Source organism: Numida meleagris, chromosome 5 (genome assembly GCF_002078875.1).
Source record: "Numida meleagris isolate 19003 breed g44 Domestic line chromosome 5, NumMel1.0, whole genome shotgun sequence".
NCBI classification, from domain to species: Eukaryota; Metazoa; Chordata; class Aves; order Galliformes; family Numididae; genus Numida; species Numida meleagris.
In genome coordinates, this window is record NC_034413.1 from 7,822,522 (window position 1) to 7,846,714 (window position 24,193).

Sequence of the window (24,193 nt, forward strand, 5' to 3'; positions counted from 1 at the left end):
GGTAGCGAGCTCCCAGGGGTGCTCCAGCTGTGACATTCCGGGCAGCAGCTATTTTGGGAGCATCTGGGTGTTTCCAAGTCCCATGGGTGCACTCTGCATTTGCCTTCTCGCCTTTGTTGCTGCTACTTGGGTAGTAATGAGGACCTGGAAGCCTGCTGTGGTTTAGGATCTATTTTTTATTAGGTAAGCAGGAGACAAAATGTATTGTGGCTTATCGATCCTTTTTGGAGAAGAGGTACCTGTCTGTGTGGAAGTGTGCAGGGAGGGCTATCAGCTGCTATTTTTACTTATATATTTTTTTGCCTGATTGGTGCTCTCTGGCTTAATGTAATGTAGCTAGGGAAAGAAACAAGTATTCTTGTGCTATTGAAAATACGAGGCCCATTTCCTGGCTCTCCTAGAAGGAAAGATGTTTTAGAAATGAGTACAGTATACATCTGAGGAGCTCTTCTCATTTCTGCTAGCAGTTGGGATGTTTTGGGAAGTCTGGAACCTCCAGCAGTTGGGAAAGCACTGGCAGGCTCCTGCCTGCCCCTGCCTGCTTTCCCATTGAGACATCCTCCCAGCCTGGGCATGGGCTCAGATCTGTCACTGTCTTGCTGCAGAGTGAGCTGTGTGTGCTGTTGAGGGATGGAGGTAACCACAGGCTCAACACCCTTATGGTAAATCAGGCCCATAAACAGGCCAGTCACAACAATGCAGTGGTCTGTAAAGGTCTGTGCTGAGAAGATGGGTTTCTTAGTCGTGGGTTAAGGCAAATACTCGAATTTCACAGAGCCTGCAGATCATCCATCTGTTGGTGGTGGTATGGGCTTTGCTGCAGGTTACATCCACATGTGGAGGCCCAATGAGACAGCCACTTGGGCTGCGGCTCCTCGACAGCTGGAGCAAGCTGAAGTGCCCCTGTCACTGGGAGGTTCAGCAGCATGCCTCAGGCTCCCATTACCCATTTTGCGTGGGCATTGTGAAAAGTATTTTTCACCATAGCTTTGACCCAAGCCCTTCTGGAAACCAGATGTGTCGAATCAGCAAGATGTCCCATCTAAGTATTTTCAAACAGAAGTTCAGGGTTGCTTTATGACTCTTGGTTTTGGAGCTGTTTGCTTTCCAGTGCCAGTTTTCTGTCTTGTGGCTCTCTCCTGCAAGGTGACTCTCACCAGTTGGACTGGGAGCATGTGGTACCATGCTGGGCTGCATGGAGGGAGGTTGTAGCCCTCCACATAGGTAAGAGGCCACTCAGGATGGTGACTGAGGGCTTGGCAACCGTTTCCTGAGCGAATGACAGCACAGGACAAGCTCTTAACAGAAAGTGCCGAGTCTCACCCAAAGTGCTTGCTGGGGCAATGGGAGAAGGGAAGGAAAGCAAACAAGTTAGGATGTAAAGAGAAAATAAAGGACCAGATTTACTGATGAGTTTTAGCTGCTTTGGGCTTGGGCTGTTCCTAGGCTGACAGCATAGAAGGCTTTTCTAATGGACTTCTTTTTTCTTTCTTTTTCTTTCTTGTCATTTGTGATCTGTCAGGAGTTTGCTGTGTTGGTTTTTTTTTAATTTATTTTTCCTCAGTGAGGATACACAAAAGTTATTTTCATGTGAAAATTCCTCAGGCTACGGCTGGAATTTCTGGTCATGAACATCCTTTATGGCAATGGCACTGCCTGGGAAGCCCATGTCCGCAGGCCTGAGCCTCTCAGATCACTCTCTCTGACAAGCTCCTACCCCAAGGAACAGTAGTACATATGTAGGGGGACAACTTAAATGGAATAATATATAAAACAGCTGCTCCAGAAGAATTGGTGTTTGGAGTGCAGAGGACTTGTCTCCAGTGTTGAAGATGGAGCTCAGTCTTGGTCCTAGGTCTCTCCTATCCCAGAGGAGAGCTCAGTGGAGTTACTGGCTGTTTAAAGTTGGAGGATTCTTTTTTTTTCTTATAAACACAGAAAATCCCCATGTTTGGGCTTCCCATTGAATGTGGAGTGGTTTGTGGTTTCCCATTTCAATGAAATGTAGCTTGCTTTTGTTTCAGTTTCATCTTGATTTTTTTGTTCCTGTGGTATTTTGGGATTCCCAGAACTGGATGACTGGATCTCTGTGACATGAACTGGCAGATTTCTGCACTTCTTGTTTGTTCCTGTGTAGAACTAGAATACAAGAAGGTGTCTTTCTCTGTGCTTTAAACAAAACTATATTGGTAGGCTTCAGTGGGGCTCAAAAGAATGCCTATTTTATAGGGAACCAAATTTACTTTAAATCCCTTCAGTTTCCAGATGTTGGTGACTGTGTATTTAAAAACCTGTGAGTTACTGTGATTTCACAGCCTTTAATGCTGGATCTCTTTCCCACTGGCTGAGAGATGGTTTGGGTTTGATTTGGATTGGGTACCTGATGTTACTGTTGCATTAGCCACAGTGTGCACTTCCAGGCTTCACAAAGGAGGAAAGCTTATAGGGGACCCAGTCAGAGCAGTGGGATGAGATGTCACCCATCCAGACTGCATCCTGTTGCTGGGAAATGAAGTGATCAGATTTCTCTGAACACCTTTGAGGTGTTGATCTGAAGCTGCGTTCTTGCTCCGTGACGTGCCAGCAGCCATGCTCTGTTGGAGCAATTCTCTCGACACCTGCCTTGGGAAACTGTCCATAGCAAATGCCGTGTTTCGTACAGCCTTTGTCACACTCAGCAAGTGTGGAAAGATACTGCTTGCACTACAGCCTTCCAGCTTCCAGGTTGCTCAGGTGGCTGCTCGTGGTAGGTCAGGTTGATACCTCCCAGAGCAACTTTTGAAGTGGTGTCTGTTCTTCCATAGCAAGATGCCTTCTTCCAGTGTGCCATGTGTCCTGGAACGAGGCCTCCTTGGCAAAAGCCTTGGGATGAGTCCTGTTTCAGGAGTGGCTGCATTTGCATGAAGATTGTTGTTTACCTCAAAATTGTTGGAGTTTTGAAAGGAGGACCCTGTAAGACATGTGGGGATAATTGACATAGGGTGGAAATTTCTATTCCTTTGAAATTATGGTTAGGTCCAAGTCTGAAGCTGATGGGATCCAACACTTGAACTAAATCCTCAAGGAGTATTTGAATGCCGAGACAATTTTCAGTAAATACTTTACATTATGACATCCTCTGAGCTCCCTCAGAGTGTTACTGGAAGGCTGCTGAAGCTTGCCAAACTTCCAGCGAATTTTTTTACATACTTGACAGATAAGCAACCCCAGGGTCTTAACCACAGTGACCTGCTCAGCTGGGAGCAGAACAGTGCCGAGGGGCTGGCTGTGCATGCTGCTGGAGCTCCTTCCTCTGGGCTGAATCGCATCTCACCTGCAGCCCTGAGACCTTGGCCCCCTGAGGGCTGTTGAGTCACCTTAATCCTCTCTGTCACTGTCTGGGTATGAGCTGCCCAGCAAAGGAGTCTCTGCAGTAGGGGAAAATATCAAGAAAATGGGTATTAGAGCCTTCAAGTTGGGAATAGGTGATACGAAGAAATGGCCCTGATGTAACCAGTGTTGTCCTCATTCCAGAATTGCAAATTTTTTTGCTTTGGTCATCTTACAGACCTCTAGCTTTGGCTCTTGCTCTTCCAGAAATGTTAAGATGATGGAAGGAGGTTCATGAGTTGAGTAAACGCAGCTCAATGTTGAGTTTGCTGAGGAAAACAGAACAAGCATGACAGGTTTCAGCTGAGCTTTTGCTACTGTAGTTGCTGTTGTAGGCTCATATTCCTTGGAGACCTCTATACAAAACTACTTGTGGCACAGCACATATCTCAAAGCAACAGAGATGTGGGAGTGAGCCTTGGTGGGTGGAAACTACTGCGTTTTGCACTCGGTTCCATCTATGACCAACATCAGCTCTCCCACTGGAGCAGCACTCCTGACCTGGCAGGTTGCTCACTACCAAACTTCAGTGCTGACAGCCCCCGGATGTCTTTGAAGCCTTTGCTTCACAAAAACACCACCCTCTGAACTGTGATGAGGGGAAATAAACCGCTCCAGTCCTCCAAGAAATGCCTTATCGCTGAGGGATGTGAAGAAGCCCTCTCTTGTTTGGAAATGATGAAAACAAGACAGCTGTTAATAAGCTAAAAGGAAGACTGGGGGTGGGAGGCATCTCATTCATGACGATGGCACCTTTCTCATGTTTTCAGCAGTTTGAAGGGTTTTCTGGAAAAATGTTTTGAGACACAGATATGCATGGGACTGCACTTCCAACAGGCTAGGAAGCAATGGGAAAGCTAAAAGAAACTCTTTTGGCAGCAGTTCAGCTTTCTTAGCCTAGTGTACTTGCCCAATCTGCGTCCCTTTTAAATTCTAATGACTTCCTCCAGCACCACAAACACTCTGGCCCTTGTCACTTCTCCTTTTGAAGTCTGCTTTTCATAATGCAGCCTTTTCTGAAGTGCTCCTGCTGTCAGTCAGCTTACCAGTCCAGAACGCTCCCCGTCTTCAAAATCACTTAATTCCTTTTCAATTACGAATAACAGCTCTCCTGTTGCTTGCTTCTGACTCATGCAAGAAAGGTAGCACTGCTTTGTGCGAGCGTGGTCCCTGCAGCCACCTAAAGTAGGTCAGGGAAATCAGAGTGAGATGGCCAAGGCAGGTAGCAGAAGTTTGAGCACAGTGAGGTGTGCTAAGAGAAAAGTGCCCTGGTGAAGGCAGTGTCTGAGCATTCCTTCATCTCTCACCTTGCTAGGGGCAGAGACACTGCTTCTCACCAAGGTGTCTCATCCTCCATTGGGGACTTCACTTGTCTTCTGCTGTTGTACCAACACGCAGCACTCATCCTTAAATGCCCTTCTTGAGGTGACACTGTGAGGTGGTCATACAGAAGATGTGGGTAAAGCATGCTGAAGTATTACCTCCAAGGCACTCTGCATGAGCATGGTAAGCATGCTTAGGGGAAGTACAGGGTGTTATGTTGTTGGGGAGAAGTTCCTGTAGATTCTGTTTCTCTGCTGTATCTCTGGGAATAGCACCTGCACCTCCTTGGTCCCCACAGGGGGGAGATCTGTAGAAATACGTTGCACCTGGAGATTTCAGGCACATAGCATTCAAAATGGAGAGGAAATTTAGATTGCACGTTTCCTAAATGCCATGGAGTAGTGTGAGCGTCTCTCGAGAGCTTGGCAGCTCCTGTTCCTGTCCTTTTGGCCTGCATTTCATGGGGTGTGTGACCTGCCCAGCAGCTGCCCCTGTGGGGGCTGGGATGGAGCTCCTCTCTGCTCTTTCTCCTTTCCATCCCTCTCAGGCTGGGGAGGGATGTGAACCTGCCTGCCCCCTTGGAGGCAGTGATGAGAAGGCAACCACCCTATCTCAGGGGCTCCAACCTCTCACCCCCCTCACTCCTGCCGTTCTTTTTATTACTGCTGAAACAAATGAGTGAAATCAGAATTGCTTTTTACTTTATCTCAAAAAAATCACATTATTGTTTTCAGTTAATTCTGCAACAACACATGCCTAGCCCTAAGAGTGGGGAGTGTTTTCCTTAATCATTTGTCTTTTCCTTCCTTCACCTGCCTGCCTGTTGCTTAGAAAGGCTGGACAAGCAGATAACAATAAAACAAATGGAATTGCACCAAACCACAATAGAAACAATCCTTATGTTTTCCCTAACCCAAGAAGATTTAAAGGCTCTGTGGCTTTGTGTTCTCTGGCTGCCTCGGCTTTGCCTTCGGGGCTGGAGCTTAAGTGCAGAATTGATGGAAGGAAAGGCAAAAGGTTGAGTGGAAGTTTGCAGTGGCAGCCTGCGTGGGAAAGGGCTGATGCAGCCGTGAGGGCTTGGACAGCCTTTGGGAGATGGAACAGGGGACGGAAAAGGAGAAAATCCCTCTGTAAGCAGTATCAAGCTTCTGGAATGAATGGGCAAAGCAATGTGATGAGGGTAAGATCTGGAGCACGTACCATGGGGCTGCTCTCGTCCTGCTGCCTCCCTTTCTCTGGACCATCACACGTTGCATGGCCATTGGCTTTTGGTGCCTTCTCCACAAATCTGGAGCGCTGCTGCTCCGGTTGCAGCTCCCTCGCCAGCTAGCCAGTGGTTTTGAGGATGTGTTTCTCTTTGTCTGTGAGCATTAGAAAGCTGTCTCGAGGGCAGTTTCTGCCTGCAAGATGCTAATCGTGTCCTTGACTGAATTGGTTCCAGTGCCGGAGGCAGAGCAGTGTACGAGCCAGGCTGTGTCTCACAGTAGCTTACTAGAGACTTCCTTCAAGTTATTACTTTCATTAAATGCTATTAATTAATTAGTACCAGTGTTTAATTATGTTGTGTTCCCCTTTTGGATGGAAAACACAGCTTGAAGCAAGGGCAGTATGGCTGGTGCTGGCCACAATGCTGCCGCCTGCTCGTGCTGCTGCATTGGGTTCCCTGCAGGACCCTGCCAGCACCCTCAGATAACCCAGGTGGGAAGGGAGGGTTATTGAATGACACAGCTGTTCATTATTGAATCGTAGAATCATTAAGGTTGGAAAAGACCCCTAAGATCATCACGTCCAACAGTCCACCTACCACCAGTATTGCCCACTAAACCATCTCCCTCAGTTCCACATCTCTGTGATCCTTGAACACCATCAGGGACAGGCTCCACCAGCTCCCTGGGCAGCCTGTGCCAGTGCCTCTGGAGAAGGCATTCTCCACTCTTTTGGAGAAGTTATTCCTAATATCCAGCCTGAACCTCCCCTGGGAAAAGAGAGATGGCAGGCTGGATAAATTAGAGCCAAGCTACAAGGAGCCCTCAGAAGTCTGTTAAAGGTGAGATTTAAGAGTCAAATGGGAATGTAGAGAAGTTCTGAGGAAGCTGAATTTGCTGGAAGGGCCTGAGCTTATTCATCAGCAGCTTCTTGTCACGGATTTTCTGCTGAAATGGTAAATGAAAATAATGATCTAACTCTTAAATCTGCGATAGGATTAGTGATACCTTCAGAGTATTTATGTAATGGGTTTCAGAGATTTAACTCAGCACAACTGGCTCTCGTTCATGTAAACAAAGTGCAAGACAGACAAAGTAAGAAAATCTTCTTTATCCAGTAAATGGTCGTTTTGCCGATTTGAGAGCTGTCTTTCATTTCCCATGCCTCACAGGATAGAAAGGGAGAACTTTTCTAATTTTCTTGGAGTAAAAAAGAAAGGCCATTCTTTGTCCTGGTACTGTGCTGCCTTAGCGCCCTGTCTGCGTGTGGGCAGGTGCTGGGGCCCTGCTGGGAGATGCTTACTGCACGCTGGTGGATCATGGCAGGAGAAAGCAGTACTTCATCAGTCCTAAGCCTTCCACTTCCACACTTCTTAACCCTAAACTGAAGTTTAGTAAGTGTTGGTTTCCTTTGAAGATGTTGTTAGTAAAGAGGTCAATTTCAATCCTGGGTGATGTCTGCAGGTTCTTTATTGCTATTGTATGTTGTTATTTTTCTTTTTTTAATTATTTTTACAATTTTGGAGCGAGCTTGTCTGCTGATGGTTGTATCATGGCATTCCAGAGAAAGTCTCAAGTTTGCAGATCGCTGCATCCACAGTGCTCAGTGCTTCAACAGCACGCTCCTGTACTGTGCTTAGGCTCCTCACTCTGAAGAGGGTGGATGAGGAAGGCATGAAATGTTTAGAGAAGAGGTTAAACAAGATTATTAAGGAAGACATGTAGCAGTAAATAGCAGTGTTGCTGTAGCCTCTGCCAGCCTCCCGTGGTAGACATCAGCATGCTGTTATTCCCCTGCACTAGTGCAGTAGTCTTGTGCAGTCATTCTGCTCTTCAGCTCTAGAAACAGGCTCAGCCCTGGCTGTGATGCCACAGCACAGCTCGAAGGGCCCTGCTGTAGAAGACATGTCAAGGAGAAGTCAAGGGACACCAGGGCTCTGTGTCTTTCTCTGACCCCACAACTCTTGGTTTTGCTTTCTCAAACATAATTGCATTCCCCTCTGTTATGTTTCTATTGTTTGTTGGAGGAATTATGCCATTAAATCAACAGAGAATGGTAGGAAAATGCTTTGATGTGAGGGGGTGTATATGTGTGAGTGCATGTCCTCATTCCCCCCCAAAAAAACACTCAAAAAGCCCTCTGTATATTTGGCAGCTTCCTTTAATTTGTGTTTTGCCTGTGAGAGAGAAGAGAGAAATCCATCTCCAAATATTTTTGGCAGTTAACCTCCTTTACTTGCATTGATGTGGTACAAACCACGGGATGTTGTTCCAGGGCTGTCGTTCACCATCACTGTGACAGCTAATCTCTTTAGAGCCTCACGTTTTCCCAGTCACTGCTTTGTGAACGTGGCATCCCAGGCTTCCTTTTCCGATGGAAAGAGGGATCCCATGGCCACGGGCTCTGGATGGCAGTGTGCCTGCTGTTCTGTAGGGCAGGGACGAGGTGGTGCTTTCCTCTGGATATAGCCACGCAGAGTGATGGACAGGAATGACGCAAGGTCTGCTGCAACACTTTGACAGCAATCCATCTTCCCTAACGCAGAGTCCCTCCGAGACCATCTACTTTTCCTCCCATGAGCTAAAGCAGCCCTAACCCAAGGCTACTCCTGCTGCAGGAGGAAGATGACCACTTTGGGGAATCAGCTTCTGGCTGTGGTAGAGAGCAGTGTTCCCCCAGCAAGGCCCTGAGCTGAGGTATAGGAGCATGCGTTGCCACCTCCATGGAGCAAACATTGCATCAAGGGAGGAAAGAACATGGCTGAGCCGAGTGGGCCGCGAGATGTTCGTGGCGCTGGACTTGAGCAACATCAAATTGAATTGCATAGTTGAGTTCTTGGTGCTTTTTTTTTCCTTCTTGAAAACAGCTGTTCTATTTGATCGAACGCCTCTTGCTAGCCCCTTCCTGGATGTAGAGATACATTACGTTAGATAGCAAACAACAGAAGTCCTCTAAGTTATGGGTCAGGTGGTCACCAACCCCCAGAATGAAGAAGCTGTGCAGTGTCTACGGATTGAGAGTGGGAGAGAACAAAACTTCACAAGAAAGGAAAAAAAAAAAAAGCCCTAATCTTACCAGGAAAGTGAAGGAGTAGGGAGAAAATACAGTGGGAAGGGCTGCGGGGAGAGAAGGGAATCAGCGGTGGCAGCTTTAGAGGAAGTTATGTCTCTGTCACGCCACTGTAGGATTCAGCTCTGGGGCTTGGCAGCGAATGAAATTTCTGCTTTGTAAAAATTGTTGGGATTGTTTTCCTCCCTGCTGGGAAGGGAGCCTGCTCCAGCCTGCTCTCGGGGATATTTACCTCAGGAAGAGGACCTTCTTTAACATCCTGCCCTGCCTGACTTGCTCCATATTTTTCTAGCTGATGTCTGTCCTGATTTGGTTTGATCCCAACTTGGCCTCTTGGCTTCTATGCTGATATTTCCTTAGTTGTTTCTCTCTTGTTCCCTAGCTTGATCCTACTCCAGTGAGAGCTACTTGTTAGGCGGGCAATACGTGACCTGGTCCCGTGTATGCTGGGGATGCATCGTTTCTCATGGCGACAGCCCCACATGCCTGCACGATTTGTTAGGACCCCGTGTGCTGATGCTACTGCCATCGCTGAGCACTGGAGCACAGACACGCAGTCCTCCGCCTAGTGACACTTCAGGGGCTTCTTGAGGTCGGTGGGCACTCTGCTAACAGGGCAAGTTACAAAGGGAGGTGACAGTGGCTCCTTTCAGCTGTCAGCCAACCAATTTGTTTGCCAGTGTGAGCTCCAGTGACTCACCAGTTGGTCTGTCACGGAAAGACTGAGACACTTTGCAAAGAAAGATAGCGCAGTATCACCCAGAATTTTCATTCCACTCCCCTTTGTTGCACATAAAAAAAAAAAAGCAACATGGCACTACAATACAAGGCTGCTTAGAGCTCCTTGTGACAGTTTTCATGTCTTGCTTCCCTTCTCTCTTCCTTCTTTTTTTCCTGAATTTTTCTTGGATGCCGTTCCTCGTCTTCCAGCGGAGTGAAGAGAAGCCTGTTGTTTGCTCAGCAAACTGAAACGCTTTGTGTGCATTTTCTGCTGCCGTTTTGTTAAAGTTCAGAGTCCCTAGGTTAGAGCTGCCACTTCTCAATGCAAGACTTGTTCCAACTTCCAGAGCAGCCCACGCAGAGCTGGTGGGGTTCATCTGTGCAGTTCACAGCCCACAGCCCACCAGACACATTGTTTGCCTCTCTCCTTCCATGATTCATCCTTTGCAACAAAGACGAGCCCAATGCTCCCGGCTGGAGTGTGAAGCCAGGCAGTGATGGATTTTAGGTGCATCAATAGAATCAGTCTGGATTTTTTTTTCTTTCTTCCTTGTTAGCACTCATTATGTCTGGAAATCAGACAGCTTTGTGACAGGAGTCATAATTGGCTGACGTAGCAAGCTTAATAGGGAAAATATGCTAGTTCTCTAATTTCCCTGTTTAGAGGGACTTTAGTTTGCCTTAATTTTATGACTTTTACCTTTTATTTTTTTAATCTAGCAATGATTCTTCATTGAGAAAGTTCACTGTTTACTGGAGGCCTGGTGCTCTTTTTTTTTTTTATATTATTTGTTTTCCTTTCCTTTGATAAACATGGCACTTCACATTTTGCTGTGGGGAGATTTCTTTTTTCTACAAATATTTATGAAATACTCTTTTGTGAAAATGGAGGAGTTTCATCCGGCCGACACTGGATTGAGCATTTTATTCTTTTTTTTTTTTTTCTTCCCATGAAAAGCTAGAAGCAGAAAGGCTGGCCAGTCAGCACAGATGCCAGCCTGGGCAATGGAACCTGATCTGTGGCAATGAAAACCAAGTTGGCAAGCTTCTTGCCTGCTGTCCTGCGCTCATAAGCCTACTGAACACTGCTGAAGCTTTGAGCTAGTGGAACTGCACGGTTCCCCTCTCCTCCATGCATCAGGATTCAGAGAAGAGGGATTTGGGGGTGAGAGCTGCGAGCTGGGACACAGGGAAGTCAGGTTGTATTGGGGACGGGCCAGAGACGGGACCATGTCCTTTGCCAAATCACTCTCACCTTTATAGAACGGCTTGGGATGGAAGGGAGCACCAAGATCATCCAGTTCCAACACCCCTGCTGCAGGCAGGGTTGCCCTAGTTTCCTGGTAGTAACAGTACTCCTTATCTTCCACCTCTCATCTCGGGAGAGGAGAGTTTATCTTTTAGCATGTATCTTATTAGAGTCCTTTGCCTGGTGGCTGGAGCCCCTCTACCTTGATAAAATAAATAATCAAATTTAGATGAAATGGCCTAATATAATCCTGCCCAGTGGTTACTAAAACACTTGAGTGGAAGTTCATTCTGAGCCTGTCTATCCATTTCCTCATAAGGTCAAGATATGAAGTAATTAGATGTAGACATAGGTTGTTATTGTAGTAAAATGACAAAGATCAGTGATTATTGGAAGGGAATGGCTTTTATAATCTAGTTTAATGGTCATTTACCTTTCAGTGACCTTGGTGTCAGGCAAAATTGGCAGCTCTACTGCAAGGAATGTGCTTCCTCAATGGGGGCTTTGCAAGCTGCTGCATTTTTGGCTCTAGCTTTACATGAAGTAGGACAGACACTGCTGCAATGCAAGGGACTTTCTGTCTGCAAAGAAAGGCCATAGACTGGAGCCAAAAGAAGCCCTTTTCAGTGCTCTCTTCTGCTGCTGAATTGACATTGAAACAGATCAGTTGTGTTTCAAGCAATTCTTTGCTTATTTCTGCGACCGAAGTTGCAACCTTCTCCGTACAGAGAGATCTGCTGTGGTCAGAGGGCTGCCCAAGAGTTTCTGCAAAAATGGTTTCATTGTCTTAGGCTGAAAAGGAAGGAAAACGGCCCTCTTCCTCCATTTAAGTGCAGGCAAGAGGAGCTGGTAGTTCTGGTTGTAGTCTGTACCCTGTAAGTCCTTCCTACACCAGTAAAAAGTAAGATTTCTGTGTATTTTAAAGTTCTGTCTTTTCACTGACAGTCATCACTTGCATCAGTCAAGTTCTGTGCATTGACAATTATGCTCCCACACTTCTCTTCATCACTTGCTGGGAAATCCTTACAGTTTTATCCAGTGACTGAGGCTTGTGGCCATGAAGAAGAGCATGATATGAGCTGTGTTGTGCTATCTAACATAACCTGTTTTTGTGGCCATACTTGGTGAGGAGATGGAGTATCCTGTCCTGGCGCTTGGGAGGATTGGCTTCAGTAGGTTTCCACAGTGAACTTGGCTAAATCTTTTAATTCTTTTGGGCCTTGCTTTCCCCAGCCTTAACCTCAGAGATAATCGGTTTTTCACAAGTAAGGCAAAATTTTTGCAAGTGCTGTGAAGGTATTTATTTGAGGTAGTCCCTCCAATAGAGGTAGGTAGGTAGAAAGATTACTTGAGTAACATTGTACTTGGGGCTTCGCAAAGAAGAGGTGTGAGGGAAGAGCTCTGTAGCTGTGGGAGGACGTTTCACAAAAGCATCTTTGAGAACTGCACTGCCTTGTGACTCTGGTTTCTGTCTACTTCTGATTTCTCATTCTGCTGCTCACAGCTTTTGATTTTGCAAATGCATTCCTTGCATCTGTAGCTGCTGCCCTGCAGAGCAAGCCTAGCTACTGGAATAATCGCTTTACATGCATCTAGGAGGGAGAGCCATTTGTTTCAGGCTGCTTTGGATAACCACCAACGTAGTCTTGCCATGAATATGTTCAGTACATCATCACCACAGCACGGGAGGTCTTTAGCTGAGATCAAGCAGTAGTTTCCAGCATTCCAGATCCTAAGGTGGTTTGACATACATGGGCTCACAACTGTTTTTAGTTCTACTGACTTGCTGGGACCTGCTGTGATTCTTGATTGCAGAGAGGATCTTGTAGACTCGCCTTGTACTCAGCCTTCTTCCTTCTCACATTCATCACTCTGATGAGTTTTAGATTGTTCTCCTCTGATATGAGAGAATGAATGGTCACATTCATTTCAACGGTGGCTTATTTTTGCCAGGTCTGGGTATCAGGTTTGGATAGGGAATGTCCAGCTGAGATCAAAGTGAAACTTGCATAGAAGCAGATGGCTTATATGCTGCTTCTTGCTGAAGAAGCGCAAAATTAATCTCTCTTGAGTCCTTAGAGTCTGAATCCCATGAAGTCTGACAGAGTCTTTCCACTGACCTCTGTGGCCCCAAGATCACATCCCAAATGAGCTGCTTTGAATCACTGCAAGACTGAATGCAGCTTTGGTGGGCTGGAAAATGTAACCTACTGTAGTGTCATTCACAAGAGCCTGGCCTTGTGTGTAAGCTAGCTGTGGAAGCCTGGGAGAAGAATAAAGTCATTTTCTGCTGTTGTGGGGGTGGAGGAGGGAATTATCCTCTCTTCCCCACAAAGGCAGGACCACGACTGCCATGCGGGCCACTGATGGAACAGACAACTTCTGAAACTTCAAATTAAGATTCGTTAGTTCTTGTGCTGTGTTTCTTCTGGTACCATCCCAGACACAAAGAAGTCTTGTCCTCTGGGACAAACTGACAGGAACATACGTTTAGGCCCCACTTCAGCAGGAATTGAGCTCTATTTGGATTTTCAGAAGGGCACAGCTGCAGCAGATGAGTGGCTATGGGAAGGCTGGGATTTCCCCAGTGGAGCTTCCTTAAGCTGGGGAGAAGCAGGCTCCCTGACGCTTGAGAGCAGCATGTGCTGAGCATGCTTGACGCAAAGTGCTCTCACTCCATTGTTCAGCGACACTTATCAGTGTTATCTAATACTGTCCCCAAATACTACCTGTTTCCTTGTAGCTTATAAAAAATGCTATTGTTTCTTGAAATGATTTTAACTTTCTCTGGGTAACAGTGGGTTCTAGCCAGGCATAACAGCAGCTAACAAAAACATCCAAGTTAATGCAGCATGATGCGGACATTTTCAATTCCCTAATGGTCCTAAATCAGACCAGAAAGAATTAATTGGGTGTAGAGGGTATAAGATGAAGGGTGAAGAGCTAGCTGTTAGCCGTTTCCTCTGGAGCCACTACTGATTGATCTGGACTCCTTAGACCATTGAAGAGTCAAACTAGTGAAGATTAATACAGTGTGAGAGCGGCAGCATGATTTTGAATTAATAGCTAGCAACAGAAAACTTTGCAGCTTACAGTGATTTACTTTATTCCATCCTCTAACAAGCTGTCACCTGAGGAGCAGACAGCAGCTAAAGATGGGCAAGTGAGATAGGTGATGGCTCCCCTGCACAAATGTTCCTTATGACACTGAGGTGGTAGCACTTAATCATAGAATCATAGAATTTCCCGAGTTGGAAGGGACCTCTAGGGATCATTAAGTTCACTTAAACCCAGTATGCTCCAGGTGCTTTGCCCTGTACAGCTGAAATATGGGCGCTTCTATGGCTCACGGTTGTGCACTGTGACTCACGTGGCAACCAGCGGCGTGGAAATGCTGTAAGTCAAGGGAAGGGCGTATTGCCCATTACATTGCCCAGACATCACAGCCACTTGTTCTTCAGCGATGTGCTATGGGGTCCCAGCCTGGCAGTGGTAACCTCACTCTGCTGCCCTTCTTCTTCCCCAGGGTCCTTAGCATCAGGGAGGTACTGGGGGGAGCTTCTGACCAGTTGGGTTTTGCCTGCCTTTCCCGCTCGCTGTCATTCCTGCGCTGTGCTTCCTCTCTCACATAACACCCTCCTATTTCCTTTGCGGAACGTGCTCCTGCCTTGGCTGCTAATTAGGCCACAATAAATTTCAGAGCGAACAAAAGCAAGCAATTAAACGCCTGCTGCTTCAGCGTGAGCCCTGTCAGCCTCATTGGTCAGTGGCAGAGCTGAGCAGCACCTCCTCGGAATGAAAACACGGCACGTGGATGTTGTCAAGTCGCTGCAGAGAAATAAGGAGCGAGCTTGGAAAGCGGAGCCAAAAAGCAGGCGTGTTGATAGATAACAATCCAGGTGACTTTTGAAAGGTGTTTGAAGGGACACAAGATTCAAGTGTCAAGATCTTGCTGGCTGCTTTTGTGTAGGCTGAGCCCTAATGCTCAAAATCCCTCTAGATTTTTCTTCCCTTTAAAGGTCTATAGGAAGAAAAAGAGGTATTTACCTGGGATTTTAGCAGCCTGTGAACAGGCTAAATGAATTTAGAGCTTTCTTTTTAAAACCAGAGGGAGGGTTCAAGCTGGAAAAGTAAACATAAATTGTTCCTGGGCAGAAACAATGCAGAAAAATGGAAAATACCAGATCGATGTATGTCCTCTATTGAAATACCACCAAACTGCCTTGCCAACCATTGTCTCTGTTGCTTTTGTAGCTCTCGAGCAGCTGCTCACAGAACTTGAAGACTTTCTGAGGATACTGGACAAGGAGAACCTGAGCAGCACCGCTCTTGTGAAGAAGAGCTTCCTGTCCGACCTGCTGCGGGTGTACACCAAGTCCAGCGGTACAGGCCGGGCACGGGGTGGTGGGCTCTCGTGGGAACAGCTGTGGGGTCTGGATGCAGCATTTTCTTGGAGGTTGGCAGGGATGAGAGACGTGAAAATTAAAAGGAGAAAATGAAATGGCGATTATTTTTACAGTGACCTCTAATTGTTTATGTAAAATTACTATAGTTATGTGTCCAGTTTTACAAGCAGAGGATTCCCAAGATTCCTGATCCTTTCTGTTTTCCTTATTAAACCTTAAGTTTATTTAATCCACTTTGTAAGATACACAGGATGTGCTGTTTGGCTAAGTTAGTGTTTAAGTAGAAGTTTTAACTTATGGAATTTCCTGACTGTACAGCATTTAATTTTTCTGCTTTTTATTATTGCTTGGGATTTTTTCTCTACATTGTCTCAACCAGCATGCTCTCCCCTGTGTATGCTTAACAGAGACACTTTTTACATCTGTCTTTGCTTTCCCAGTGCTGAGTTTTTTCACGTAGGGTATATAAAGGCTTCACTTTTCCTTTTGTTTGCATGCAGGTGGCGATGAAGAATATATTTACATGAACAAAGTGACTGTCAACAGACAGCAGGGTGACCAGGAGCAGCAAGACAAAGGTAAGGAACTGGAGATCGATGCTTGCCTCGTTCCTAACAGGATGATGAAGGTGCATGTGGCCAGAGCCTTGGTTTATGAGACTGGTGGAGGCCTCTCTGGTGGTTCTGGGAACTGAAGCAGCTCACAGTGTGGAAGGACTGCCGTTTTCATTACATTCCTTTGGACATCGTGGTCCTTGCCAACACTAAGCAGTTATTCCTGGAAGTAGCACTTTGGAGGGCATTATTTTGGGATAAAAATGTTGCCTTCTAAGGCTTGCAGCTCCAGTGCCTGAAATATTTAAGGAAGCTGTCATGCTTCCTTTGGCCACGGAAGAAGTCAGTTCACCTTTTCGAGACCCCGAAAGCCTGTCCCTTTGGTGTGTTGTTCTGCACTAGCCCATAGGGCCTGAGCTGTCACAGCCCTGCAAGGTGACTGCCCAGACAGCCTGCACCATCTGCGTGGGCAGAGCACCATTGTCCCCTGGGGGCTGCGAGAGGTCTGCAGTGTACAAGCCAAGAAATCAAACCTACAACCGATCTTCATTTCCAATTTAGATTTCCCAAGTTTTGAATTTATAACGTGGCAAAGAACATAATTCTTTAAAAGTACTTATGCTCTTTGAAGTTCATCACCAAAGCTGCATTTGATAATTGCGTAGAGCGAGCTATTGCTGACACTCTTCTCCTTAATGCACACGCAGTCAGAAGCAGACCCAGCCCCAAAGTTTCCAGTCCAAACCAACAAGGGGATGCGTTAGTGCAGCCTGCTGTTGACGTGCCGGTCCTGCACTAGTCAGGGTAGCACTGTTTCTGTGTTTTCAGTTTTGTTTGGTTTGGTTTGGTCATTTTGGTGTTGTTTTTTCTTTTGGTTTGGTTCATTTTTAAACCACCTGCAGCTGAATTTAGGTTAACTTCAAATACCCCTGAGGACAGGATGTCCTCCCGCATTACGCAGGCAGCCCCAGCACGATCTACAGGCAGGCTCCTCTGGGTCATGCTGTAATGCTCCGTAACAGGACTGCACAGCCACCCAGTAGCTCTCAGTGGCTGAGTCACAACAGATGCACCTCTTTATCTAAGTTGTCATTTGGGAGGATAAAGCAAGGCTTGCGCTGATTGACCATGCTGAAACTCAGGGATGTATTTCAGAGAACTTATTTTTAGAGTTGCTTCTTCTATTTCAGACTTCTCCCCATCCAGGCTGTGAGCCGACCCACTCAGTCCCTCCCTGTGGGATCTGGCGCTTTTCTCTCTCTGTTTTCAGCAACCTCCCTATTCCAAGTAAAGCTTCTGGGTTATTTGGAAATGCTGAAGTCAGTGAGACACGTGTGGGATCTTGGCCATAGCTGCATCATTGTATGCAGCCCTGAGCCTGTGTCTGTCACTGCGTGGAGAGGTCTGTGCGCGCCTGGTGAGCGGTGGGACCTGCAGGTTTGGGGTTAGCAGGTGGAGAGGGCTGCACCCACTGGGAGTGGGGGATGTGATACAGATCCCCCAGTGATTGCGCAGCTCCCTTTCTCTCTCTTATCCACTGCAGCTTCGTGCACTTTATGTCACCAAATCCTTTGGTGGGATGTGGTGACCACAATTCCATGGCTGAGGTCAGCGGGATCTCTCACCCCTGCAGGTTTCTCTCACCACCGTAGCTGGGCTTGGGTGTGCTGTAGCAACACAGCATGGAATGCTTCCTGAAGTGATAATACGTCAGGTCCTAATGGAGGGGAGCTGCATTTTCCTGGCACGATGAGGTTCAGTGGGATGATTTCTACATTTGCCAGAGAGCTGAAAACAGATGGGCACCATTTACAAAGGTCAGGCAGTAGCTAGCACCGCTGCAGTGACTGCTCTTCTGCAGAGCTGAGCATGGGAGGTTCTGCCTGGCACAGGAGGGTGCAAGCTGGCCTGTCTGTTTCTCTGCTAAAGAGGCACCTGTAAGGTGTACTGCATGGATATCTGAGCATGGAGATCATCCCCGTTCAGGGAGATGCACACTGAGGTTTTGGGAAATCCCAGCCTTGTTTCTGGTGTTTCCAAAAGCGGCAATGGCCTCAGCAACATCTTGGTCACTGGCATAAAGTACCTCCAACAGCAGCCTGTTGGTATGACTCTAGCATTGTAATCACGGGGCATTTTGGTAGGTGCATCTCTACACTGGAACCTTATGAGACATCCAGCAGTCCTTCCTGTGTTGTGCATTGGTGTCTGTCAGTCTGTGTTTCTCCGTGCAATTAGCTCGTGCTGATGAGCAGGCAGCCTGTGCCAGAGGGAGCAGTCTGCCTCGAGAGATGTGCTTTGGTCTCTTGCACCACCCGGCTGGGAGCTCACTGCAGCCTGGGGCAGAGCTGTTGTTGTGGCTTCTGAGCCCAGAGTGGAAGAAAGTAATGTGGCTTCCAGCTTCTATTTTTAAAGCCCAGAAATATGCAGCATGGTTGATGCCAGCATCTTTTGAGTACGCTGCTCACCGCTGCTGGGCTCTGCACCATGCCTTGGTGGTTCTTGTGTATGCCTGAGGAGTGTGGCTGGAGCCTTAGCAGGTGACCAAGGGAGCCAGAGCATCAACTCAGTGCAGATTTTAGACCTAATTCCCTTGCTTAATCAACTGAACCTGCAAGACGTGAATATCTCAGCTTCATTTCTCCCAAGGTATTTGCAGAGACACTGTTGTCATGATTTTGTGATTTTTTGTCGTCGGTATTCCACATCATAACATCATGTAAAGCACTGCCAGTTAAAGAGTTAATCTTTTGGTTTCTGGGGACTGCCATTTTTGGGTGCTTGGTTCTCTGAGGGAGAGGGGAGGAGCTGCACTCCCCAGGGATCTTTGCGCCTGGAGGGGCTGGTGAAGCCACCTGGCAGAATGGGAGTTCTCTCTTCGCATGGGTGGAGAAGCACGTGGTCCCCCTGCAGCTTACGGAGTAAGAATCTCAGCTTGAAATTCTCTCTGTTTTGATTTGCTGGCCTCAATTTCCATATCATATTTAGTAAATTAACGTTCCTCCTCAGATTGGTGCTGCTGTTTTGTTTTAGATCCGTCTACGATTTCCCTACCTTTCCCCTTTTCCCTTTGTTCTCCCCAGGGCGTGTGTCCGCGGGTCTCCTGACATATCAGCCACGGGACCGGTCCAGGCCTGCCCCTAAAATGCTGACACTTTTTTTTTTAGCTCCTTTCTCTCTTTTCCAGGCCTGTGGGCCTGCTGTCCCCCTGTCACAGACACAGATCCATAGATAACATCGTGACAACTTTGTAAAAGGGGACTTCTCCACCGCACAGAATAAAGCAGAATAACGTCCTTAATTTTTTTGGCTGTCTGGTGCCTGTCTCCCACTTGTTCCTGAGCATCGCTGAATTTGCTGTCTTGGAAGTCGTGGGATTTGGGGACTTGCCTGAGGCCACCCAGATGCTCTGTGCTGGGGAGGAGGGCTGCACACAAGCTGTCTGAGCCTTCCATGTACCTTTCAGCTACTGAATCGCTCTGCATTCAGCTGCGTGGAAAATCTGACATTCTAGAGGCTGAGGCTGATCAGCTGGAGCAGTTCTGCTGCCATATGTCCTTTACATGTTCGGCCTCCGCCGCTTTGAGAGCATCTCTTCCTCAGCTGGTAGATTCAATAACAGTTAAATTACTGTTCCTTGCTGGCTTTGAAGTGTGGTGCAGCCCAGCCCAATCCAGTAGGTCTGGGCTTCACAGTTCTTCCAGAAGGAAAAACATGCCCCCAGAAAACCCAGAATCAGATCCTTTTGCTGTCTCCTCGTGCCACATTCCTGGACATAGCCTGAAGTGACATGGATACTTCAGTGCTGCCTCTAATTTTCCCTCAGCTTCCTACCTAAATAGTAGCTTGCTGTTCCCGTACCCTGCTGGGTAGCCAGTGCTCTGCTGGGAAATGCCACATGTCATTGATATAATTGTGTTTCTGGCTTGTAGCGCTGGATGGGAAAAACTCCTTGACCAATGGAGACTTGGGACTGCATTCATCCCCTCCCCAGAAGAGCCTTCCAGAGCTGCCCCCTCCAAAGGTACGTGTTACAGAGTCTTTGCTTTTCACTGCCTAGCCCTCAGCCTGGGGACATCAACTTCCGAAGGCTTCATGGTCACTTTTAGGCAAACCGGCCGATGAGCTTTATTAATTCAACTAGGGGTTCCCCACTATATGGATTTTCTGCCCCAGGCCTGGGAGGAAAGTGGCTGGAGAAGGCAACATGGGGCTGCATTGCCTTACAGAGCCCATTTTCCCACCGCTTTCGAGGCTCAGAGATGCAAGACCAAGGCGCTGTGCTCTAGCTTACTGAGGGCTTGCTTCAAGAAACTGCAAACAGTGTTCCTTTAGATTATTCCATAGGGACAGCCATAAATCTAGTGAGGGTATAGTTCAACATGCTCAGCTTCCAGTGGGATTTTGTCCTCATGCTGAAAAGGCAGCCCAGCTGTCCTTAAGGGACACACATGGGGGATGTTGCTATTCTGTAGCTGGTCTGACGTGGGAATCACAGCAGTTGGGATTTCGGGATGTGAAAGGAAAGGAGAGCAGGGAGTGTGTGCGAGGGCAGTGTGGGGGAGGACCACAGAGAACCTGCCCCTACCCCAGCATGAGCCACGTGCTTCAGCAGAACTACTAGTTACATACCGCAGAGACCTCTTTGGCAGGGAGACCGCAAGGAGCCCAGCACCCAAAGCATTTTCCTCGAACAGCTCAGCTTTTAGATGCCCTTGTTCCAAGGTCAGCCCCTAGGATGCCTGCATCTGATCTGCTGTTGTTTCCTGGCTCCCCCTGGCAGTTCCTGTCCTGAAAATCTGGCTGTGGGTCAGGTATTATGGGATGGCTCTAAAGCATCTGTTGTATCTCCCTGATAGGGCAACTGGAAAGTTAAGTGAGGAAATTAGGAAAAACAGTCCTCGATGATAGTTAAGAAGGTTATTCTTTGCTCCCAAGCCAAATGCCTGTGCCAGAACTGCCCTCTCTCACTGCTTGCCAGTGGAGATAACCTCACTTGCATAAAGCAATTGAGTACCTCCTCACTGAGCATCTGAGGAGCTGTTGGCCACAAAGGTATCTGAGCACTCAGAGGTACTTAAGTATTTTGAGCAGCATGGCTGAGGAGATCCTTAATGTGGTCCCAATTAGAGTGTGGAAATTGCTACTGTGGCAAAATGAACTCTCCCTGACTGCGCTTGGTGCTCCTGGTGGGGGTGCAAGCAGTGGCTGCCTGGGTGAAGTTAGGAGAGGACCTCTGCATGTATTTATTTTATGTTTGGGGTTTAATGTTTGGTGGTGATGAAGCATCCCGTGCTGAGGCTACAGACTTGCCTTTTGGGGCGTAGGGAGAATTTTGGTGATAAAGCTCTGCACAGAGGGCCGTGCCCAGTGCTTGTTGACAACAACAGTCAGTGAGCTGCCCGAGAGAGTGGCCCAGCTGTCTCCTACTAATTTCTTTGGTTTTGTCCCAGAGCAGCCTTGAGGCAATAAGTCCCATGGGCTGTGGCTCAGGTGTCAGTGCCCTTCCATTCTCTGGTGGCCCTGGCAGCTCTCCTTGCTCTGCTGCTTCCTGCAGCCATCTGCTGGGAAAGTCGCACGGTACAGATGCGGACTCCCAAGATGGATTTATTTGCATGCTCCATTGTGCCACAGCTGCAACAGGCACAGTTCTGTGAGGGCCAAATTGCCTTAGATAACACAGCAGCATGCCTTTAGGAAAAGAAAAATAGAAAAAAAATAACTTCTGTGGCAGCTGAGGCGCAGTCCCACCTAGTCCCTGTTGGTTTCCATTGTCTGTAAGAAGCAAAACAGAGCAGCCCCTTTCCCCCACCCCTTCCCTGACACTCGTGGGATGGTGTCAGAAAACCCACAGCCTTTCTTCTTGTGGGCCATTTGTTTATGACATAACACAATGTGAGCTGGCTATGCACACAAGGCCACTGCAGATGGCAATTGCAGACACATTCTCAGCCAGGGAAGGGATTAAGTAAAGCTTTGGAGTGGCTGGATTTGTTTTCATTAATTTAACACGCTAGGACAAGTTCATAAGTGCTTGGAGGCGAGTGTTTTCTGACAGCGTGTCCTACGTGGCTCTGGAAGCAAGCTCAGGGTCTACTCATAGCATCTGCCCTCCTTAAGTCAAGAGGAGTTTTCATCCAAGACCATGTGCAGCTCGCCCTCGTGGGAGCAGCAGTTTTGCCCAGCGTGGTCAGGCTACCTGACTACCTAAGCATCCCCTACTGTGGGCAGCTCCTGGCCAGAAGATCTTTTCATTTAAAGGTTCCTATTCTAAGCAGTACCCCCTGGTGGAAAAACCCGGGGCAGGATGAACAGCTTTAAACCTGCATTTGATGGTGCTGGCATGAGCTGCAAAGGGAACAATCCTGCCTTAGACCGTGCCTGGGCCATAGTGTTCTCCAGGCCACCCCAAGCAATCATTAAGGTCCAGCACGAAGGACCATGCATGGTCTGTGACCTTCAGTGTTGTTGTATCTGCAGGAACAGACCTGTTCTTCTGCCTGTCCTGCTGAGAGGAGTGGGGCTTTAGCCCTGCATGCACTGAACATCCTATCCAGGATTTGCACAGGTCTCGGTCAGGAGCCAGTTGAAGTGGTGAGAGCCAGAGCATACCGCTGTCAGATGACCGAGGGTGGTTTGACCTGGGCGAGGAGAGGGGAAACCACTGGGGAACAGGGGAGCGCTGCTGGGGGGCTGTGATGGGAGTGGTGGGATGCCACGTGTTATGGGGAGAGTGTAAGCTGTGGGCTCATCTGCCTGTTATCTCCAGCTCTGCCATCTCACATTCAACAGTCATGTGAATCACTTGAGAAGTAAAAATGTGCTCCTTAGCTTCCCCCTTTTTTCTCACGTGTTGGTATTTCTAAAGGATCAAGGCTGTTTTTCCTGCCAGCCCCTGCTTGTGTTTAGGGAGGGGTTTGGCAAGCACCATGGGGATTTTCCAGCACTTGAACTCCCTTCAAAGGCTTATTTTCCATCAGTGTTGTTTATCCATTTCCTTCATTTTTTGCTCAGAGCACAATTAAGGATTCCTGCTATTTCCTCAAAGAGCTGCTGGTTTGCAATCCGCCAAACTTTGAGAAATGACCGACAACTTCTCAGGCTGCGCTTTTCAGGGCAAAGCCAGGGTTGTCCCTTTGCTGCCCCTCTGGTTCCCTGTTGGGGTGATCAGCAGCGCAGGGGGCCGTCCCGTTACAAGGAGGCTGCAGGGGCCATACAGCAGGCAGCAGTGCCAACTGGCAGTCAGGCCAATGGGCTGGGACTGCTGCATTCGAGCTGGTCCTCCCAGAGCTTTCAGCAAAATTAAAGAAAGTAATATTTATGACACAATTACGTGGTCATTTCAGAGAACCAAACTCCTTCATGCTTTAACTGCGCCCTGGGAACCCTCAGCAGTCCCATACTTTTTCTTCCCTGTCACCTCAGCTTGTTTAGGACGTATTCTAGTCCTACAAAAAGGGCAACCCATTGTTTTCAAGCATCTGTTTTTATGTACCTTAAATCGTGCTTCTGTTATTTATTTACTCTGCAGATTCCCGAAACAAAGCAGCCTTCGGTCCCCAAGATCGAGTCCCCAGAGGGATATTACGAAGAGGCTGAGCCATACGATGTCTCTATGAATGGTACAGCTGGGGGGGTCACGTGTGAGATGCAGGACTTGAGGTTTATGAGAATGAGTAGACTAAAGAACATCCAACTCTCACAGTTTGTGTGTGACACATGTTGTTTTCTGATGCTGGTCATGTATGAGATGGATCTAATGCTGTGGTGAGAGAAGTCTGATGAATTACTCCAAGTCCTAAGTTTCCCGTAGAAACTTAAATAGTAGTGTGCAGTGTGTCTGGGTTAATACCACTTCACTGAAGTATTCCAAGTCATTAAGGATTCTCTTTGTCTGAATGGTTTTCTGGAAGATTAGCTGTAGGCAAATGCTGCTTTCCATTCAGAAGGAGTGAAGCTCCAGTGGCTTGCACTTCTGTCCTGCTGCTCCAGTTGTCCCTTTGGGGCTCACAGTCAATGACTGTTGATCTGCTAGATGCTGTAACAGGTTTTATCACTATTTATTCAGCTGTGTCTCTTTGGGTAGTTTAACCATCTGTAAGCTTGTTTTAGAAGACACACATCATGTGAGAGGACAGCACAGCATCTCCCTGCCCGCGCTTGCTCACGCCCATGTCCCACTAATGTCCTCAGCAGTGCCACTGATGCCTGTCACCCCTCTGGAGGGCTGCTGCCTGCAAGCAGAGCTCCCGGATTCTCACTTTGTGCTATATTTGTGCTTCCTTCTTCGTGGGACT

General features: G+C 47.6%; 1 protein-coding gene across 5 annotated transcripts in view; it reads left to right on the forward strand.

Annotated features, from left to right (window-relative positions):
- Window positions 1–24,193, forward strand: part of AFAP1L2 (actin filament associated protein 1 like 2) — a 57,147-nt gene that overhangs the window by 18,266 nt on the left and 14,688 nt on the right. For 3 of the 5 annotated variants that reach the window (XM_021400626.1, XM_021400625.1, XM_021400624.1), the window contains 5 exons: window positions 15,191–15,319; window positions 15,843–15,920; window positions 19,829–19,920; window positions 22,377–22,490; window positions 23,428–23,518. In XM_021400626.1, coding sequence (XP_021256301.1) covers window positions 15,191–15,319; window positions 15,843–15,920; window positions 19,829–19,920; window positions 22,377–22,490; window positions 23,428–23,518 — 504 coding nt within the window. Of the gene's footprint in view, window positions 1–15,190; window positions 15,320–15,842; window positions 15,921–19,828; window positions 19,921–22,376; window positions 22,491–23,427; window positions 23,519–24,193 lie in introns of those variants that run through there. The other 2 variants (XM_021400627.1, XM_021400628.1) reach the window with 1 other exon arrangement.